Raw genomic sequence first — 16,698 nt, 5'->3', positions numbered from 1 at the left:
TCATCTGGAAACCCATACTTTCCTGTAGAAATCTCACAAACAAGTTTATGAACCAAACTTATAATAAAAACACATGCCTTGACCGTCCTTGAGACACGTACAGTAAGATGTCATTTGACCTTTTTCTTTGGCGGATGTCTTTATCTTATGAGCACGTAAACTTCCACAACCCCCCAGAAACGAGCTTATAATCTCCTTCATTAAAGAACATTTCTTTAAGGCATATATTTTCATCTTATCTTTGAAGGTCCACTGAGAGCAACAACGCTTGTAAAGCCTCTCTCAAACCGTACCTATTGCTATTGTTAAGTGTAAACTGAATCCTGTTTCACGAGGAGCTCACTGTGTGCACGTATGAGTGTGTGTGTGTGTGCGCACGCATATGTGAGCATGAATGCTACTTATGTGCCTGAGGGCATTGACAAAAGTGCTTTAGGAGTGTCAGAATTTGCATGTGAAGTTTTATAAATATCTTAACACATTCTGTTCACAGGTGCTTTTCCCAAGTAGGTACAAATAAGTTACCTATGATTAGAACCCATGGCTAGTTAAAATGTTTAAAAATTAGTCTCTTTACTTTAGGATTGCAGCTCCAACAATGCCATTCATCAAAAGCCTTCCCTGAGTGCGTTGTGACACTGGAGACCACAGTGGCCTCTGGGCAGGCAGTGGAGGAGGGGCAGACAGAAGAGGCCCCTGCAGGAGTGAAACAGGGTGGGTCCTGTCAGCACACTGATTTGGGGTGGAAAAGGACATGTTGGTCCATCTGTTCGTCCTGTCAGACTCCCAGCTGGGAGGCCTTCCCCTGATGGTGAGGACCATCCGTTTTTGATGGTCAGGTTCCGCTCCCAGGACAGGTGGTCAGTCTTTTCATCGCCTGGGAATTGGGCTGTAAGACTGTATCTGCCCAAAGCAAGCCTGCCTCGGGGAGCCAGCTCCATGAGCCCAGAGCCCTGGACCATGTTGTCAGTCTTTGTCAGTCTTACTGCCTGTCCTGTGTGGATGCTAGATGTAAGTTATGCCTGACACAGTCTCTCTGTTCACCCAGAAAGAGACTCTTGTCCTGTACTCCACCCTTAGTTCAGCACAAATGACTGTGTCCTGAAGCTCTCTAGATCACCTGTCCCACGTTGCCCGAAGGTCAGTCAGGTCACTATGAGGTTGGGAACACTGGGGTCTGCAGAGACAGCCACTTGGCCCAGTAGAACCTCCTTGTGCTTAGGCAGGAGTTCACCACCTTTGCCCAGTTCCTGGAGCTCCTGGATGCTCTTCTGGGTTAGGGTCCCATAGCTGACAGAGTGCTCACCTTGCTCATCAGCAGTGGGCTCCTGGTGCTCACAAGTAGCCTGCTCTGCCAGAGAATTGACTGTCAACTTGTGCTCCCTTTCTTGTATCACTATCCTTGACACTTGCCGATTAGGGTGTAAGATGTTCCCGGAGACCTCCCGACAGGGCATCCTGCTCTGACACTCATTTCTTGAGGTAGAGAATGTGCTTCCAGAGGAAGTCTGGGGGTGTTGTGTCCTGGACTAGGGGAGGGGCATAGGAGAAGAGGGAGGGGCCCACAGCTGGGATACAAAGTGAATAAATTGTAATAATAATAATAATAATAAAAAGTCAGCACTGCACACTGCTCTGGTCCCCAGCACATCTCCATGGCAGGGGACTCTTGATGATGAGATCATGATCTGGAGACCACCTCAGCTCCTGCGCTAGACAACGCACATCTGTGGTGGGTACTCTTTGAGCTGGGTTTCACATTTGCTCTGCAGGCTCAAAAGGAATGTGTGATTGGTCCCTGTTCTCACCCAGAATGGGTTACCACAAGTCTGTGAACTTCCAACCAGAAACTAATCTCACAGAATACAGCCCATGCCTCTGTGGCTTTCCTCTTACTCTCTGTGAAAAGGCTGACAGTGAGTGGGGTTCCAAACAGCTTATCCAGGGCCAACAATGCAGCCAGGCACAAGTCCACTCTTGCAGGATTTGGCTTAGTGAAGCCCTTTCCTTGTGTACAAAGCTAAGAGCTTTTTAAGATTACAGTCCCATCCAAACAGCAAGATTTCTAGGGAGAGGGAAAAGAGCCAAGCAATTCCACTATGTTTGCAGCCAAGAGCAAGCTAGCTCTTCATCCTCTCAGAACTCCACAGAGATGATCTGGGGGTGGGCTGTGGAAAGGCATTTCTCTTGTTTATAAAACCACATCGTATGAGCTGATCTGACAGGCCAAAACTGCAAGCTCGTAAGCATTTGTAACTGTACCCAGGGCCTCATGCCCTATAAGTAGATACTATACCATTAACTTATGTAAGAGGCAGTATATACTTGTTTCTTTTAAAGACAGGCATTGTAAAGTATAGGTCTCCATGAGCAATGACCCACATAGATTACCAATATTATTAGGAGGGAAACCTGAGTTATTAAGCCGGGCACCTGGTGTGGAACCGGTAGAACTCTCAAGGTGATCCAACTGAAAAGCATCTCTTCTTGAACCTGCATAAAATTGGGTTTCGTCTCATGGACAAAACAGAGACTCACATCAGAGCACACCTATTTCCTACCGTTGTGGGAGAGGGCATGTTTCCTGTAGTCCACACTAGCTCTGCACATGCCACCAGTCTCCCATTCCATTGGAGTTTGGAGGCCAACAGGCCTAGTTCACTTTTATAGCCTGAAGCCCTCTGACAATGTGTCTGTCTCCTTATGCAGCCCAGGCTGGTTTCTGACCCCAGGGTCATTGACCCTTCTTCTTTAACTTCCTAATAGCTGGAACTAATAAAGGTTGCAGCTAGGTTTGTTTTTAAGATACTTGGATGGATGCTTTGCCTGCATTTGTCATTGTGCGCCATGTTTGTGCCTGGGATCTTTTGGAACTGATGGCTCCAGATGGTTGTGAGCTGCCGTGTGGATGCTAGCAATAAACCCGGGTTCTCTGGAAGAGCATCCAGCACTCTTAATCACTAAGCCACCTCTCCAGCCCCTAAACTGGTTACTGACCATCAAGTGTGCGGTAATTTGTTATGGCGGGACATCTACAAGTAAACATGGAGGTAATTTCCTGGCAGGTGCTCAGAGTGAAGCAGCACGTCACAAAGTGGCTCACTGAGTGGCTTGTCATCATCTGTAACCCCAGTCCCGGGGCCTCTGAGGACACCAGGCATGCACGTGGTATGTATACATACACATACGCGCGCGCGCACACACACACACACACCCCCCCCCCACACTCATACATGTTAAATAAGGAGGGGAGCAACAAGGATGATCATGCCCATTTTGCAGCTGACACTTCTACCCGGTCTGAGAAGGTGAATAAAGGTGAGCTAACGGATGTTGTTTCCATCACCAGTGTGTGTGGGGGAAATGAAATCGGGGTGTTTGGCACTGTCTTCTGTAGACTCTCCAACCTCACAGGGGTCTAGGGCTCACTCAGTTGTCCTAACGTTCCTCTGGATTAGACACAATTTTCACTGCCAAGGCTTTAAAAAAATAATAATAATCCATAATTTCAGCACTCGGTGGGCTGAAGCGAAGGCAGTCCTAGCTACAGAGGGGTTCAAGGACAATTTGAGCTACTGAAGATGAAGACCATTGCATTTGGCTCTCCTTGATTTTTCTATAGTGGTTCCTCACTGAAGACTGATTAATTTCAAAGGACCATCTATGATCTGCACACACTGTCACGTGATAGGGTAAAGACTCCATCAATGGATGTGTTGAAGCAATAAAATGCTAGAAGCTATCAATCAGACAATACAGTTGACGGCAAGGTGCTCCCGAAAATAACGAGTAGGAATATCAAGTAAACGAATGACACATTCAAACTTCAAGCTTTAATATAAAAATCCACATAAGAGCAAATGATCAAGTAACGAAATCTGTTGATTCAGTCAGCCTGGGCAGCTACTCTATTCTACTCTTGTCATCTCCCATCCCCACCCCCGTGGCCTCCAGTATGTTCACCTGTGCGCAGTTGCAGGCAAGACGCCTCCTTCCCGGGGGAGATAGGTATTAGAAAGCCACATATGCTGTCTAACTCAACCAACATTCAGGTAGTGACATTGCTTGCTTCCCCCCGCCCCCACACCTTCCCTGAAAAAGAAAAAAAGTCAGCTGTCCGCCCTTCAGGACAGAGATGTGATGACTCAATGGTCTAATCCTACTTGGTTTTTGAATGATCTTTGGTGGACAGAAAGCGCTCCGGATTGCTAAAGTACATTGCTCAACGGTTCTTTCAAAAAGGGTATATCAGAAATAAACTTCTTGAACTCTTCAATATCAAAAAATATCTTGGTTTTACCTTTAAATTCAAAGGCCAGCTTGGCAGGATAAAGGATTCTTGGCTGAAAGCCTTCTTCTTGAAGGACTTTTATGATACTGGACCACTGACTTCTTGCATCTATAGTGCCAGGGGATAAGTCAGCTGTCAGCCTGATTTTTGACCCTCTGTAGGTTATTTCTTTTTTCGCTCTGGAAGCTTTTAGGATCTTCTGTTTATCACCAGCACTCCAAAACTTCACCAAGATGTGTCTAGGCGTGAGTCTGTGTTCATCCACTGAGTTAGGGATTCGATGAGCACTGATGATCTCGAGACCCTGTTCTTCTAACTCAGCAAAGTTTTCTTCAATTACTTCCTTGATTATGTCCTCTGCTCCATTCTCGCGGTTTTCTTTTTCCGGAATTCCTATCACTCGGATGTTGGAGCTGCGTAATCTATCCTCCCTCTCTCTGAGCCTTTCTTTACCAACGATCTCCTTGGCCAATTGCATCGTCTCCTTAGTCAGTCCCTCCACTGCGTCTTCTTGTTCACTCACTCTTGCTTCAATCATGCAGGCCAAGGAATTCAGATCATCCATGGAGCTTTTTATGTTCAAGACATCAAAAAAGTAAAGTTTTTTGATATTTTCAACCTCCCTTTGCATTTGTCTGATACAACCCATCACACTTCTTCTAAAGTTTTCTTCCGTTTCGTGGATCAAGTCTGCTGTTAGCTCTTCTATTTGCGGGGTCTTATATCTCCCTCTTTGTAAGTCCATCAAAAGCGGAGGCGATGGAACACTCACGTTTGTATAAGGATGGCTTTTCGGGCCGTCACTGCCCGCCTGCAGGGATTCTGACGGGGAAGCCAGATACAAAGTGAGGCAGGGTGTACCAGTCTCTTGTCTAGTCACGGCAGCTGCTCCTCCCTCCCGGCTTCTGTATGCCTCCTGGCACTTGACCAGCTTTTTCCCCTTAGAGTCCCAAACCAAGTAACTAAAGGCAAGTTCTTTTAGTTCATGGAAGGTCTCCTTTTTCTTAGTCCTGGAAGACATCTTTCTGTTTTCTTCTTCCTCTGATTCAGAATCTACTACCAGACTAATTAAGCCAACCTCCTCCCCACTCCTGGAGAACTTCTCAATTCCAAGTTCTTCTACCACGGTAATGCCCTGAAAAGTTGAGCCTTGTGTTTCATGGAGTGCGGAGGCATCTTCATCCTTTCCTGTCTCTGAGTTCTCTTCTCCCTCTTCCTCCTCCCCTGAAGTCTGTTCTTCCTCTCCCAACTCTGAGCCCTCTTCTTCCTCCTCCTCCCCCGAACCCTCTTCTTCCTCCAACTCTGAGCACTCTTCCTCCCCCATCTCTGAGGCTTCTCCCTCTGAAGTTTCTTCTTCCTCTACCTCTGGGGTTTCTTTTTCTCCCTCTATCCTCGAGGCCCTTTGCTTCTTGAGAGTTTTTTTATCCTTCTGTTCCAACCTTTCTTTTTGATAAGTCTTGGCTTCCGGACTGGCGACTTTTACCTCTTTGATGAATAGGAAGCCCAAACTGTCACTCGCTATTCTTCCAGCTTCATGCTTCGTGTCTGCTAGAGTTTTACCCTAGAAGTTTAAAAAAAGGTTATTTAAGTCATTTTTTTCAGTGAGATCAAACTTCTGTTCTGCCCTCTAAACTGAACGTACTTGCCATGACAATCTGTAAAACTGCTTAAATATACTTTTTCCCTGTGGTGATGAAGCCAAACTGAGGGCCCTGTACATGGTAAGTGATGAGGCTCCCTGCTGAGAGCGGCCGACCTCCTATCGCCTAGTCTCAAAGACGAGTGTCCCAAATAGATTCGTTTCCTATACTGATCCTAACACACTGGTTCTGCAGTTCCTAGAACACTGTTCCACAAGATCATGCCTGCCCTGACTTGCTTGGGACAGACTGACGGAGCACACTTAATGATCTCTCTTCAGGTTTAGCCGAACCCTATGAAATTAGGACCCCTGTGACCCAGATTCGCCAGAAAGGCCACATATCTTTCCCTCTAACATAATTTAACCTATTTCCCCCCATAGATTGTATGCATCGTGTGTGTGTGTGTGTGTGTGTGTGTGCGTGTGCGCATGTGCCACAGCAGTCATGGAGGTCAGGAGACAGCTCCCAGGAAGGGGCTAGTTCTCTGTTCTACCACGTGGTCCCACGAGCCCACTCAAGTCATCAGGCTTGTGCAAGAAGTGCCATTACCCACTGAGCCACCTTGCCCGTCTTCCATTTTAACTTTTTTTTTTCTTCTTTTTGAGATAGGGTCACTAACGTGTCTAGGCTGGCTTCTAAGTCATGTCAGTCCACACACCCCAGCCTCCACTCCCAACGTTCACGGACACCACGCTTGAGTTAGGTGGTGTTGGGGATTGGATAGAGGCCTTTGTGCTCGCTAAATATGCACCCTCCAGACTGAGCTAGTCATATGACAGTGATGTTCAGAGGTGGGTGCTGAGCTGGGGGGCCAATCTGAGCTGAGAGGCTGCATTAAAAACATAAATAAATAAATAAATAAATAAATAAATAAATAAATAAATAAAAGTAGTGAGTAACTGAAATAAACTGGACAGTGAGGTTTGAGTCCAACCTTTTCCCAAGGCGGTACAAATTCCAGGTGTGTTAAAGACCCCGATGTGAGAAACAAAAATCGTAACATTTACCAAATCTGCCTCAATTTTTTAAAGCAAGCCACAAAGTAGAAATCTCACCAACACTTTATATGGAAAGGAAACCTAGAAGCTCGACAAAGCCATGGAAAGAAGCACAGCGTTTTAACGGGAAGACACAAGTCCAAACCACAAAGCTATGGCACACACCAGTCAGATCGCCCATAAGACCGTGTGGCTCAGGGGACCAGGCCTCGGGGTTTCTTGAGCATCCATGCAGCGGCACCACCGGCACGCACATAATAGACATCATCTACAATAAACTAAAATGCACCAGGGAAAAAGCCGAGCAGGTAAGGTGGTACACACCTACCACCCCATGCCGAAGAGGCGGAGACAGAAGGAAAAAAAAGTAGTTGTGAAAGGGGCATAGAAGAGAGACGGAGGGTGGGATTGGGAGGGGTGGGGGGCTACAGACCCCTCTTTGGGATACAAAGTGAATAAACTGTAATTAATTAAGAAAAAAAAAGTGTGAAGCTGGCCTGGTCTACACAGCAAGACCTGTGTCTGAAGGTATTTGCGGCCCATACTATCTCTAAATGTCAGCAACCTGAAATGACTTATGAGTCAATTAACAATGTGAGAAAATGAATGGGAGAGTTGAACACTTACTCTATAAGGGACGGAAACAGAATGGCCAATAACTATGAAAGCCCCTTCAGCTTAAGTAAGGGTTAAATGAGATATTGAGTGTAGACAGCAGTGAGGGGGGTGGATGAAAGACAAGGGCTCCAGGCATGGCTGACCGGTTAGAGGCTCTTGCAGAGGGCCCAAGTTCAGCTCCCGTCACCCACGTGGGGTGGGTTTCATGGGGACCTGATGCTTTCTTCTGGCCTCTGAGGGCACCAGGCAAGGCACACAAACGGTGCACAGCTGTGCATGTAGGCAAAACCCTCTTACACACACGATGAAATATTTTCTAGAAAGAAAACGAAACCCAGCTATTTATACCGACAGCTTATACCCACTGCTATTCCCACTGCTTAAAGCTTTGGTTGTGCCCACTCGTCTGTGCCCTTCCAATGGATTAAAAGACACTTAGTGTTTTAACACACCCAAATGTTTTCCTAACGGTTTCTAGAACTCCTGTCAAACAAGCCTTGATTCACTCATCTCTCCCAACAGGACTCTCGTTTCCAACTTACAGCGTAATGTCAACATTTCCACACTGTGCTTTTTCTAAAGGAACCGTCTTAGGTTGGACTCCCCCTTCAAGACGGCCACCCCAACTCTTATACCCGAGTTCTACCTTCTGGTCTGCTCACCGCTCTTTCTTGAAGCTCATTTCTCCTCGGCCCTCCGCTTGCCGCTTCGTTGGGCGGGAAGACATCCTTCAGCAATTCTTTCAGGAACAGCTTCCTGCTGGCAAACTGCCGGAGGCTGTGAAGGTCCGAGAAGGTCTTGGCTTCGCCGTCGCATTTAAAGGCTAACTGCAGCGTGCACTGCAGCTCAGGTTCGAGTCCCCTTTCTCCCAGGAGGCGGAAGACGCGGCCCCACCGCTTGCCTACGTCCAGGGTGGCCGCGGAGAAGTCGGCGGCCAGCCTCAGGGTGCCCCCTTCTTCCGGCGCGCCCTCGTCTCGGGGCCCGGCTGGGAGGCTCTCCGCATTGTGACTGCTTGCATCTGGGGCTGGCTGGTCCTCCCCATCCTTGGCGTCCTCCCCGGCTAGACCTTGAACGCGGCCATCTGCCCGATGCAGGGCTTCCTCCATCCTCTCCGGGGATGGGTTCACGACTTGGCTGCTGTGGGGCTGCTGACCCTTGTCCTGCTTCCCATCCGGCTTACTCTTCTCCTCGCCTCTCGCAGTCAGGTTTCCACTGTCCTCATCTGTTCCAGAGCTTTCCTCCGCCGCTTTCTCTCCCGGCTTTGGCCACCCTGAGGCCGAGTCTCCTCTTTCTGTCCCGTCCCCCGAACCCTTGGCCTCAGGTGAGGATGTACGTTTGACCAACATTTCCTTTAGATCATTTTTAAGGCTTTCTCTCATCTCTACAAACATCATATCTTGCATTTCCATTAAAGCATTAAATTTCTTCATCATGACTGCCGAGACGTCATTGTACTTTAAATCCACGGATGCGGCCATTTCCCTCTCCGTGTCTAAGAGCGGCTTCTCTTTCTGCTCCTTTTGAAGTCTGGCTGCTTTTGAATGCACACCTGACATTGTGGACACACTAACACTGGAATGCACCTTCTTCTCCTGGTGAGGACTTCAGAAATCCTAAAAATAAATAAATAAATAGATAGATAGATAGATAAATGAATGAATAAATGAGGGCATCTGAAATATCAACAAGTGAAAATTTACTAGCCAAGTACGGTGGGGAAAGCAGAGTCGGGTGGATCTCAGTGAGTTTGAGGCTAGCCTGGTCTACAAAGCCCAGGACAGCCAAGGCTACACGGAGAAACCCTGTCTCCAAAAAACTATGCCACGTGTACTTTAATATGAAGCGTCACTACTGATACAATCATAAGAAAAAGAAAGGATCAGAATTCACAATTTATGTACCATGACTAAAAACCCATTGAGTGGTGGACAGGCCACCCAATCAGGAGACCAAGGTAGTGAGATCCCATCTCAAAAACAAACATGGGATGGAGCAGTAGCTTGGTAATAGAGCACACATAAAACAGTTCTTTAAAAAAGAGAGAACTGGCAAGCTTGGCACAGTGGCACATGCCTTTAATCCCAGTAGTCGGGAGGCAAAGGTAGATAGATCTCTGGGAGTTCAAGGCCAGAATGGTCTACAGAGTGAATTCGATGGTAATCAAAGAACTACCGTAGCAAGATCCTGTCTCAAGAAACTTAAAAAAAAAACAGAGCTGGTCATATGGCTCAAGGAACAACGGTGCCACCAATCGGAGTTTGATCCTTGGGACCCACACAGAAGGACAGAACCCATTTTACAAATTGTCCTCTGACCTCAAATGCACACCCACACCCACACAATAAAATATAACAAAAAAATTAAACTGAAAAAGATCAAAAGGGAAAGTATGTATTATGTACCACAAAGAAAACAAAAGTTTTGAGGTCAACCTAAGAACATTATTTTTCCAGAGTGCAAAATGTCAAAAGAGCCAAAGCCAATTCTATTCTTCTCCCTCCTCCCACAGGCCCAGTCTGTGCTGAAAAGACCCTTAAAGCTGTGGCCCCTCCAGCCAGGTAAAGAGTGGGAAGGGAGAAGCCAGTCCATTCCAGCAACAGCATTTAATAGGGGAAGGGAGAGTGCATAGGATGCTATCTATGCACTATGAACATAGAAAATGCCTTTAGACTGATAAAAACAGCTTGGCCAGGAACCCCGCTACACCTGATAACCAGAACCCAGTGACATCACTCACTCAACGTAACCAGACACAGTGCTAGAACCCCATGACACCCACAGGACTGCACATAAATACAGACCTAGAGCAATGCTCTGCTCTGCTCTGCTCTGCTCCAGAATCCTGACCTTCAAATCAGAGACTTGTTAGAGACTGGACCTGCCCTTTAGCGAAGATCCATCACTCCCGTGAGCAGGCAGGGGTGAGACAGATTTAGGAATTTAGGGTATGACCCTTTTGTGCCGAACATCAGCATAACAAAATACAACTTTTGTTATGCCAACTACACCCCTCTGCCTAGTGGCTCGTGCAGAGGAAGGAATCCAGACCAACCTCGTAGGTCATTAAAAGCTTATGTCTTAGCACAGATGCTCGCCACCTGCTGGCTCATCATAGCACACCCACACTGCCTGAGGAATCGTGGAATGTGTGAACCAGACAACAGATAACTGATGACACTGAGGATGGACACTGGGAGGACCCGAAACCAATTCCATGGAAACCAAACATCTTGAGCAAGGCCGTATCTGAGCCTGTGGCAGAGGACATGCCTGCCGGAAGCGGGAGGAGAGGAGGGCACCGGACTTTTGACTTGGCTTCCTAAGTTTTCTTTACTGTCACAAAATGCCCCAAGACAAACATCTGAATGAAAACCAAAGTTTCTTGACCACCTCATCAAGCAGCCTTTGGGATCATGGCGGAAACTTGTGGAGGTTATGTCGGCCCATCACGTTGGTCATGAGGAAGACCCTGGGACCTTAATATCTCTCGTGCCCTTATTTACCTCCAGCAGGCCTTGCCTCCTAAGGGCTCCACTACCACCAGCACATGGGGCTACCTGCCAGGCTTGTGGGGAACACAGAGGACCCAAACGGAAACAGTTCTTCCTCCCCAAAAGGTGAGGCCCACCTTGCAACCAACCAAGAGCAGTGAAGGAACATGTGTTGGGGTGGGTTAGGGTCTCCTTGCTTATGCTAGGTTCACATGGAAGCCCCAACCTGTCCCTTCTGCCTCTGGAGTGCTGGGGCCACCGGGGTGCCATCTCTTTCTGTGAAAGCAGCAACAACAAAACTATTTTTTGAGACAGGGTCTCCCCTTCAGCCCCAGCTGCCTGAAGCTGGCCTTTCACAGTCTGCACCTTCCGCCTCTAGCTTCCAGCTACTTGAGGTCTGCACCATACCCAGCATGAAACAATGCTAGCTTTTTTTTTTTTTTCTTTCTTTCTTTTTAGACAGGGTTTCTCTGTGCAACCCTGGCTGTCCTGGAACATATTCTAGAGACCAGGCTGGCTTTGAACTCACAAAGATCTGGCTGCCTCGGCCTCCTGAGTGCTGGGATCACAGGCATGTGTCACCACCACCTGATTCAATGCCTGGATTTTTATGCTCGCCTAAACCCAGGGCCTTTTGCATGATGGTAAGCATTCCATGGACGAGCAGAACCCCTAGTCCTTGGGAAGTTTTAAAGCATCTTGCAATTATCCATGCTTCCAACACGTTCCTAACACCATCCAAGCGCTAAACAAATGAAGTCTATGATCCAGTCACTTCTAATGCTGTATCTAAATGTGCAAAGGTAGGTGAGGTTGTAGTCAGAGGGCCTGCCTACCTTGTGAAGGCCCTGGCTCTATCTATGCACTGCCCTCCACCTATAACCCTTTAAAGCAGGCATGGAGGTTCATGCCAGTAATCACAGCACTAGAGAAGCGGAGGCAGGAGGATGACTACAAATAGCAAACACACACACACGGAAAACGAAAACTGCATTAGATTCAACCTGAGTTTGGCCACCGGGAGGGATCCTTTGGGTGGGAGAAAACTGACTCCTTCAAGTGTTCTGACTTCCAGATTGGTGCTTTGACACACATGCATACAAGGAGACACTCACAGCTAAAACAATTTTGCTTTTGTCTTTTATTGAGACAGGGTTTCACCGTGTAGCTTTGACTCTCCTGGAACTCACTCTATAGACCAGGCTGGCCTCGAACTCACAGAGATCCACATGCCTCTACCTGTGCTGGAATTAACAGCATTCACCACCACTGCCCAGCACAATTGAAAAATTTAAGTGGTAGCTCTTGTAAAGTGAAGCAGTAGGATCTCTGTATATCTGAGGCTAGCCTGGTCTACACAGGGAATTCCACGCCAGCCAGGAATACAGTGAGATCTTGTCTCAAAAACAATAATCAAAGGAACAAAAACAAAGTGGAGAATAATGTTCTCATATTTAATCTGGAAACCTGAAGCAAATTCGTTTTGCTTTATTTTGGTTCAGAACGTGTTAGAAGCAAATGTGTACCAGTCTCCACCTGCCTTACAAATGAAGCCAGCACTAAGCTGAACACTGAGGATACAAAACTGTGTTAGGTATATCCAAACCCCAGAATTCTAGGCTTGGGTGTAGCTTCGTGGTATCTATGAGTCCTGGGGGCCATTGCATCAATCAGTCAGTCAGTCAGTCAGTCAATCAATCAGTCAGAGGTTACCACACTTAACCCTGGCACTCCAGAGGCAGACAGGCTACCTTGAACTAGCTCTGTAGTTCAGCCAGGCCTTGAACTTGAGAATTCTCCTGCTTCATTCTCTTGAGCAGCTGAGATATAGAACTGGCAGATATAGAACCACCAAGACCCAGCCTAGAAAAAATTTTTCATTAAATAGAGGCACAAAAATTTCCGAACCAGGCAGCTTGCAGAAGTGGCGTCGGAGGACAGAAATCACGGTGAAGCTTAGAACTGGCAGCTCGACTCCATCAAACCCAAGTGAGCTGGCTGGAGAGAAGGGAAGTTAATTTTTAAGTAATTTGTTCTTATTTTGTGTGCAGCGGTGTTTTGCCTGCACGTGGGTCAATGTGAGGGTTGTCAGATCTGGAAGTTGGAGTTGTAAGCTGCCCGTGGGTGCTGGGAAGTAAAGCTGCACCCGCTGGAGGAGTGCTGGCTGCTCTTCCAGAGAACCTGGGATTCCATTCCAAGCCCTTACACTGTGGCTCACGACTGCCTATGAACTCGAGTTCCAGAGGACCCGATGCCCTATCCTGGCCTTCATGGGCACTGGGCATGAGTGTCCTACACAGACATGCATGTAGACCAAACACCCATACACATAAAATAATAAAATAATAACAAGACTTCACAATGAAGCCCAGACTGGCTTTGGTCGACTCCTGCTTGAAGCCACCTAGAATGGCTGTTTTGTTTCTTTTCTTTAAAAGATTCACTTCTATAATTTTAAATTATGTATATGTGGGCGGGCAGGCAGGCGCAGGCGCGCGCGCGCACACACACACACACACCCACACCTGTGGGTATGTGCAAGCAGAGCAGATGCCTGTGGAGCCAGGAGTGATGACCCCCAGGAGCTGGAGAAACAAAAGATGGCGAACCACTGACATGGGTGCTGGGAACGGAACTTGGGTCCTCCAGGAGAGAAGCTCATAATCTTCACCACTGAACCACACTCCTCTAGGCCTTTTCTATTTCTTACATAAAGGATGGAATGCCAGACACTTTTAATCCCAGCACTTGGGAGGCAGAGGCAGGTGGATCTCTGTGAGTTGAAGACCAGCCTGATCTCCAACATATCAAATTAAATCTGTAACTTTTATTAGAGTTATTGTTTAATATGCATGAACCTCTTGAATGTCAAACAGGAATCATACCAGTTTCCAGCTCCTGTAGAGTTTATGTATATCAAGAAGCTTTTGTAGAAGAACACAATATAAGAAGCTAATACAGCTGAAGAAATCACAGAAACGATAACCGAGGCCACTTTTCTGCACCCAGTGCACACGAGAACTCCTGTGCCTGTGTCTGCAGAGGTTAATTGCTGCAGGTCTGGAGGTTAATTATCTTATCTTGGGTTGGTCCTAGCCTTCCAGAACACCATTCCTTGACTACTCCTGTGTCCCGTGACTAATAGATAAGAACCCTTTAGAATCTGTTAACTTAGCAGACCACCACACTCAGCTTCCACGAGCCTAAAAGCTAAGAATGTTCTCAGATATCATCTCAGGCCTGTCGAGGTGCCTCCCCAAACCGGCTGGCCATGCCTCCCTGCTGTACCCACTGATGTATTTTAAATTTGCCTGGACTTATGACTTTCTCTGTTCTGTGAAACTATAAAACTTCATGAAAGAAGCTACTTCCATGCTGGAATAAGGTGTTTGTGGTAACCTAAATCTGTGCTCCTGGGCCATGGCCACTCAAAATAGCTCCATAACAAACTACCTCTTATTTCCTCTAAGATAAGAGCTGTGGTTTTTGCAATGGCACCAAAATGAAATAAAGGCAGGGGCGCATGAGTAAACATGAAACCCCAGCCCGTGGGGTCGAAGCCAAGGTGGGATACACAGCTCCGTGCCAGCCTCCTGGGGGCTTTGGCTAGATAGACCCTGTCTCAAAAACAAAACAAGTCAAATACCCATCCATCCGTCAGTCCTCCCGAACATGGAAAACCGCTTGTATGGAAGAAAAACAGGCATGCCGCTGGCCTGCAAACCCAGCACTTGCAAGTTAAAGGCAGAAGGATCAAGAGTTCATGACCAGCCTTGGCTACACTTGGAGGCCAACCTGGAAGACATAGACCCCCTCTCCAAACAAACAAACAAACAAACGGGAAGGGCTGGAGAGATGACTCGGCAGTTAAGAGCACTAGCTGCTCTTCGAGAGAGAGAGAGAGAGAGAGAGAGAGAGAGAGAGAGAGAGGAGCTGGGTTCAGGTTAACAAGTCTGTGACTCTGTTTGCAAGGAATCTGATACCTTTTTCTGGCCTCAAGCAATGCATACACACAGCGCATTCATCATATACATGCAGGCAAAACACCCATACAGGTAAAATAAAACCAAAAGTTAAAAAAAAGGGGGGGGGGACATTTTGAACCAGCTCACAGCTGTAACCCCACCATTGATTGGGAGGCTGAAGGCACAAGGCCGGTCTCTTCCACTGCACACTAATCTTGTTTTAAAATAAGCCATAGGTTTGAGCCAGTACTTACCAGTATTTGATAATTTGGCTTCATGCATCTGTTTGAGAAAGGGTCTCCCGCCGTACCCCAGGCTTCCTGAGAACTTATCATGTACTGCCAAGAACTAATTGCCGTAATCCTGCCCCAGCCTCCCATGTGCTGGAATTGGACCCAGGCATTTGACTGGGGAACAATAATTGGAAACCAGAACTGGCATAGACATCAGCGACCCTCTAGATCTTGGGGTGATTGACTTGGCGGAAGTCCCTCTGTCCGCTATTGGACTGAGCGATGCAAAGCTGAGGTGCTTCAAACTGTTGGACAGGAGAATGGCCGAGGCCGAACAGGACGAGACTGATCTCGCGGCTTCACGGGGCAGAGCGGACCTGTCGTCATCTGCAGGTCCACAAGAGGGGGAAAAAAAAAAAAAACCTAACAAACGGGACAAAGGGCAAAGTGAGGAGGGAGACCACTCACCAGAGGATAAAGTTTCAACTGGAGCTGAGAAGCCGTTTTCGTCTACAGCACTGATTGCTGTGGAGAGTCCAAAGGTTCAAAGCTGTGCCCTTCATCCAGGTGGTTTGCATGCCATCCCAGCACTAGGTAGGCAGAGGCAGGAGGATTAGGGATTCAAGACCATCAGGAGGCCAAGACAGGCACCCACATAAAAAAAAAAAAAAAAAAAAAAAAAAGAGCCAGGCCTAGTGGCTTAAACGGCTAATTCCACTTCAGGTGGTGGAGTCTCCCTTGGCCACGTGACTTGGAGGACAGCCTGGGTTCTGTGAGACTGTCTCAAAAGCACATATCAAACCAAATCAATTGCGAGTAAGATGAGAATTTTTTTTTCTGTCACCCTGCAGTACCGGATCCAGGGCACAGATATGCGGTCTACCACCACACTACCTGGAGGCACATATATTAATTAAACCTCCAAAGTGAACGGATAATCCACAATCCTGCCCCATAGCAAGTTGAGGGCGGGACCCACACCAGAAAGAACAAGGTGCTGATTTGAAAATGCAATGAGACAATAAACATCTGAAAGGAGGGCAGAGGATAACAAGAGGCACCAGGTAAGGGCCAAGGAAATGCAAATCCAAGGCCCTCCTCCCCCTCCCAGAGACAGGAAGACAAGCCTTTCCCTCCCCCTGAGGCCTGAGTCCATCACAGTCTGCTAAATTAGGACACCCACTGTCCTCACAGGTAGGTTTTCTACTATGTACAGCCGAGGACGAAGTCCAGAACCATTTAGATGTAAACTGAGCCACTGAGGCCCGTGATTCCAGCACTAGCCGAGGCTGTGCCGGGAGGAGAATCGCAGCTCCACTACCTCACTGAAGAAGTAAACAGCAAACCTCAACCCAAAACAAACCAGGGCTCGCCAGCTTTAACGTTTCATTTGCCAGCTTCAATGGCCGCCATCAAACCTGACCTGAAATGTGGCAACTTGGCTCAGTTCTTCACCCTA

At 47.4% G+C, this 16,698-nt stretch overlaps 1 protein-coding gene and 1 pseudogene across 1 annotated transcript; both read right to left on the bottom strand.

Annotated features, from left to right (window-relative positions):
• Positions 1 to 608: 608 nt before the first annotated feature.
• On the bottom strand, positions 609 to 1,457 carry LOC129692389 (rho GDP-dissociation inhibitor 1-like; annotated as a pseudogene).
• Positions 1,458 to 4,208: 2,751 nt separating this feature from the next.
• L1td1 (LINE1 type transposase domain containing 1) lies at positions 4,209 to 9,106 on the bottom strand. Its single transcript, XM_055628728.1, has 3 exons — positions 8,213 to 9,106; positions 5,655 to 5,852; positions 4,209 to 5,426 (listed from the first exon to the last, which is right to left on the bottom strand). Exons 1-3 carry the CDS (start codon positions 9,104 to 9,106, stop codon positions 4,209 to 4,211), a joined length of 2,310 nt encoding a protein of 769 aa, XP_055484703.1.
• Between the last annotated feature and the right edge of the window lie 7,592 nt (positions 9,107 to 16,698).

Source organism: Psammomys obesus, unplaced genomic scaffold, assembly GCF_907164565.1.
Source record: "Psammomys obesus unplaced genomic scaffold, mPsaObe1.curated_primary_1811, whole genome shotgun sequence".
Classification (NCBI taxonomy): Eukaryota; Metazoa; Chordata; class Mammalia; order Rodentia; family Muridae; genus Psammomys; species Psammomys obesus.
Note: the sequence above shows the minus strand (reverse complement) of the source record. Positions and strands in the feature narration are given on the sequence as shown.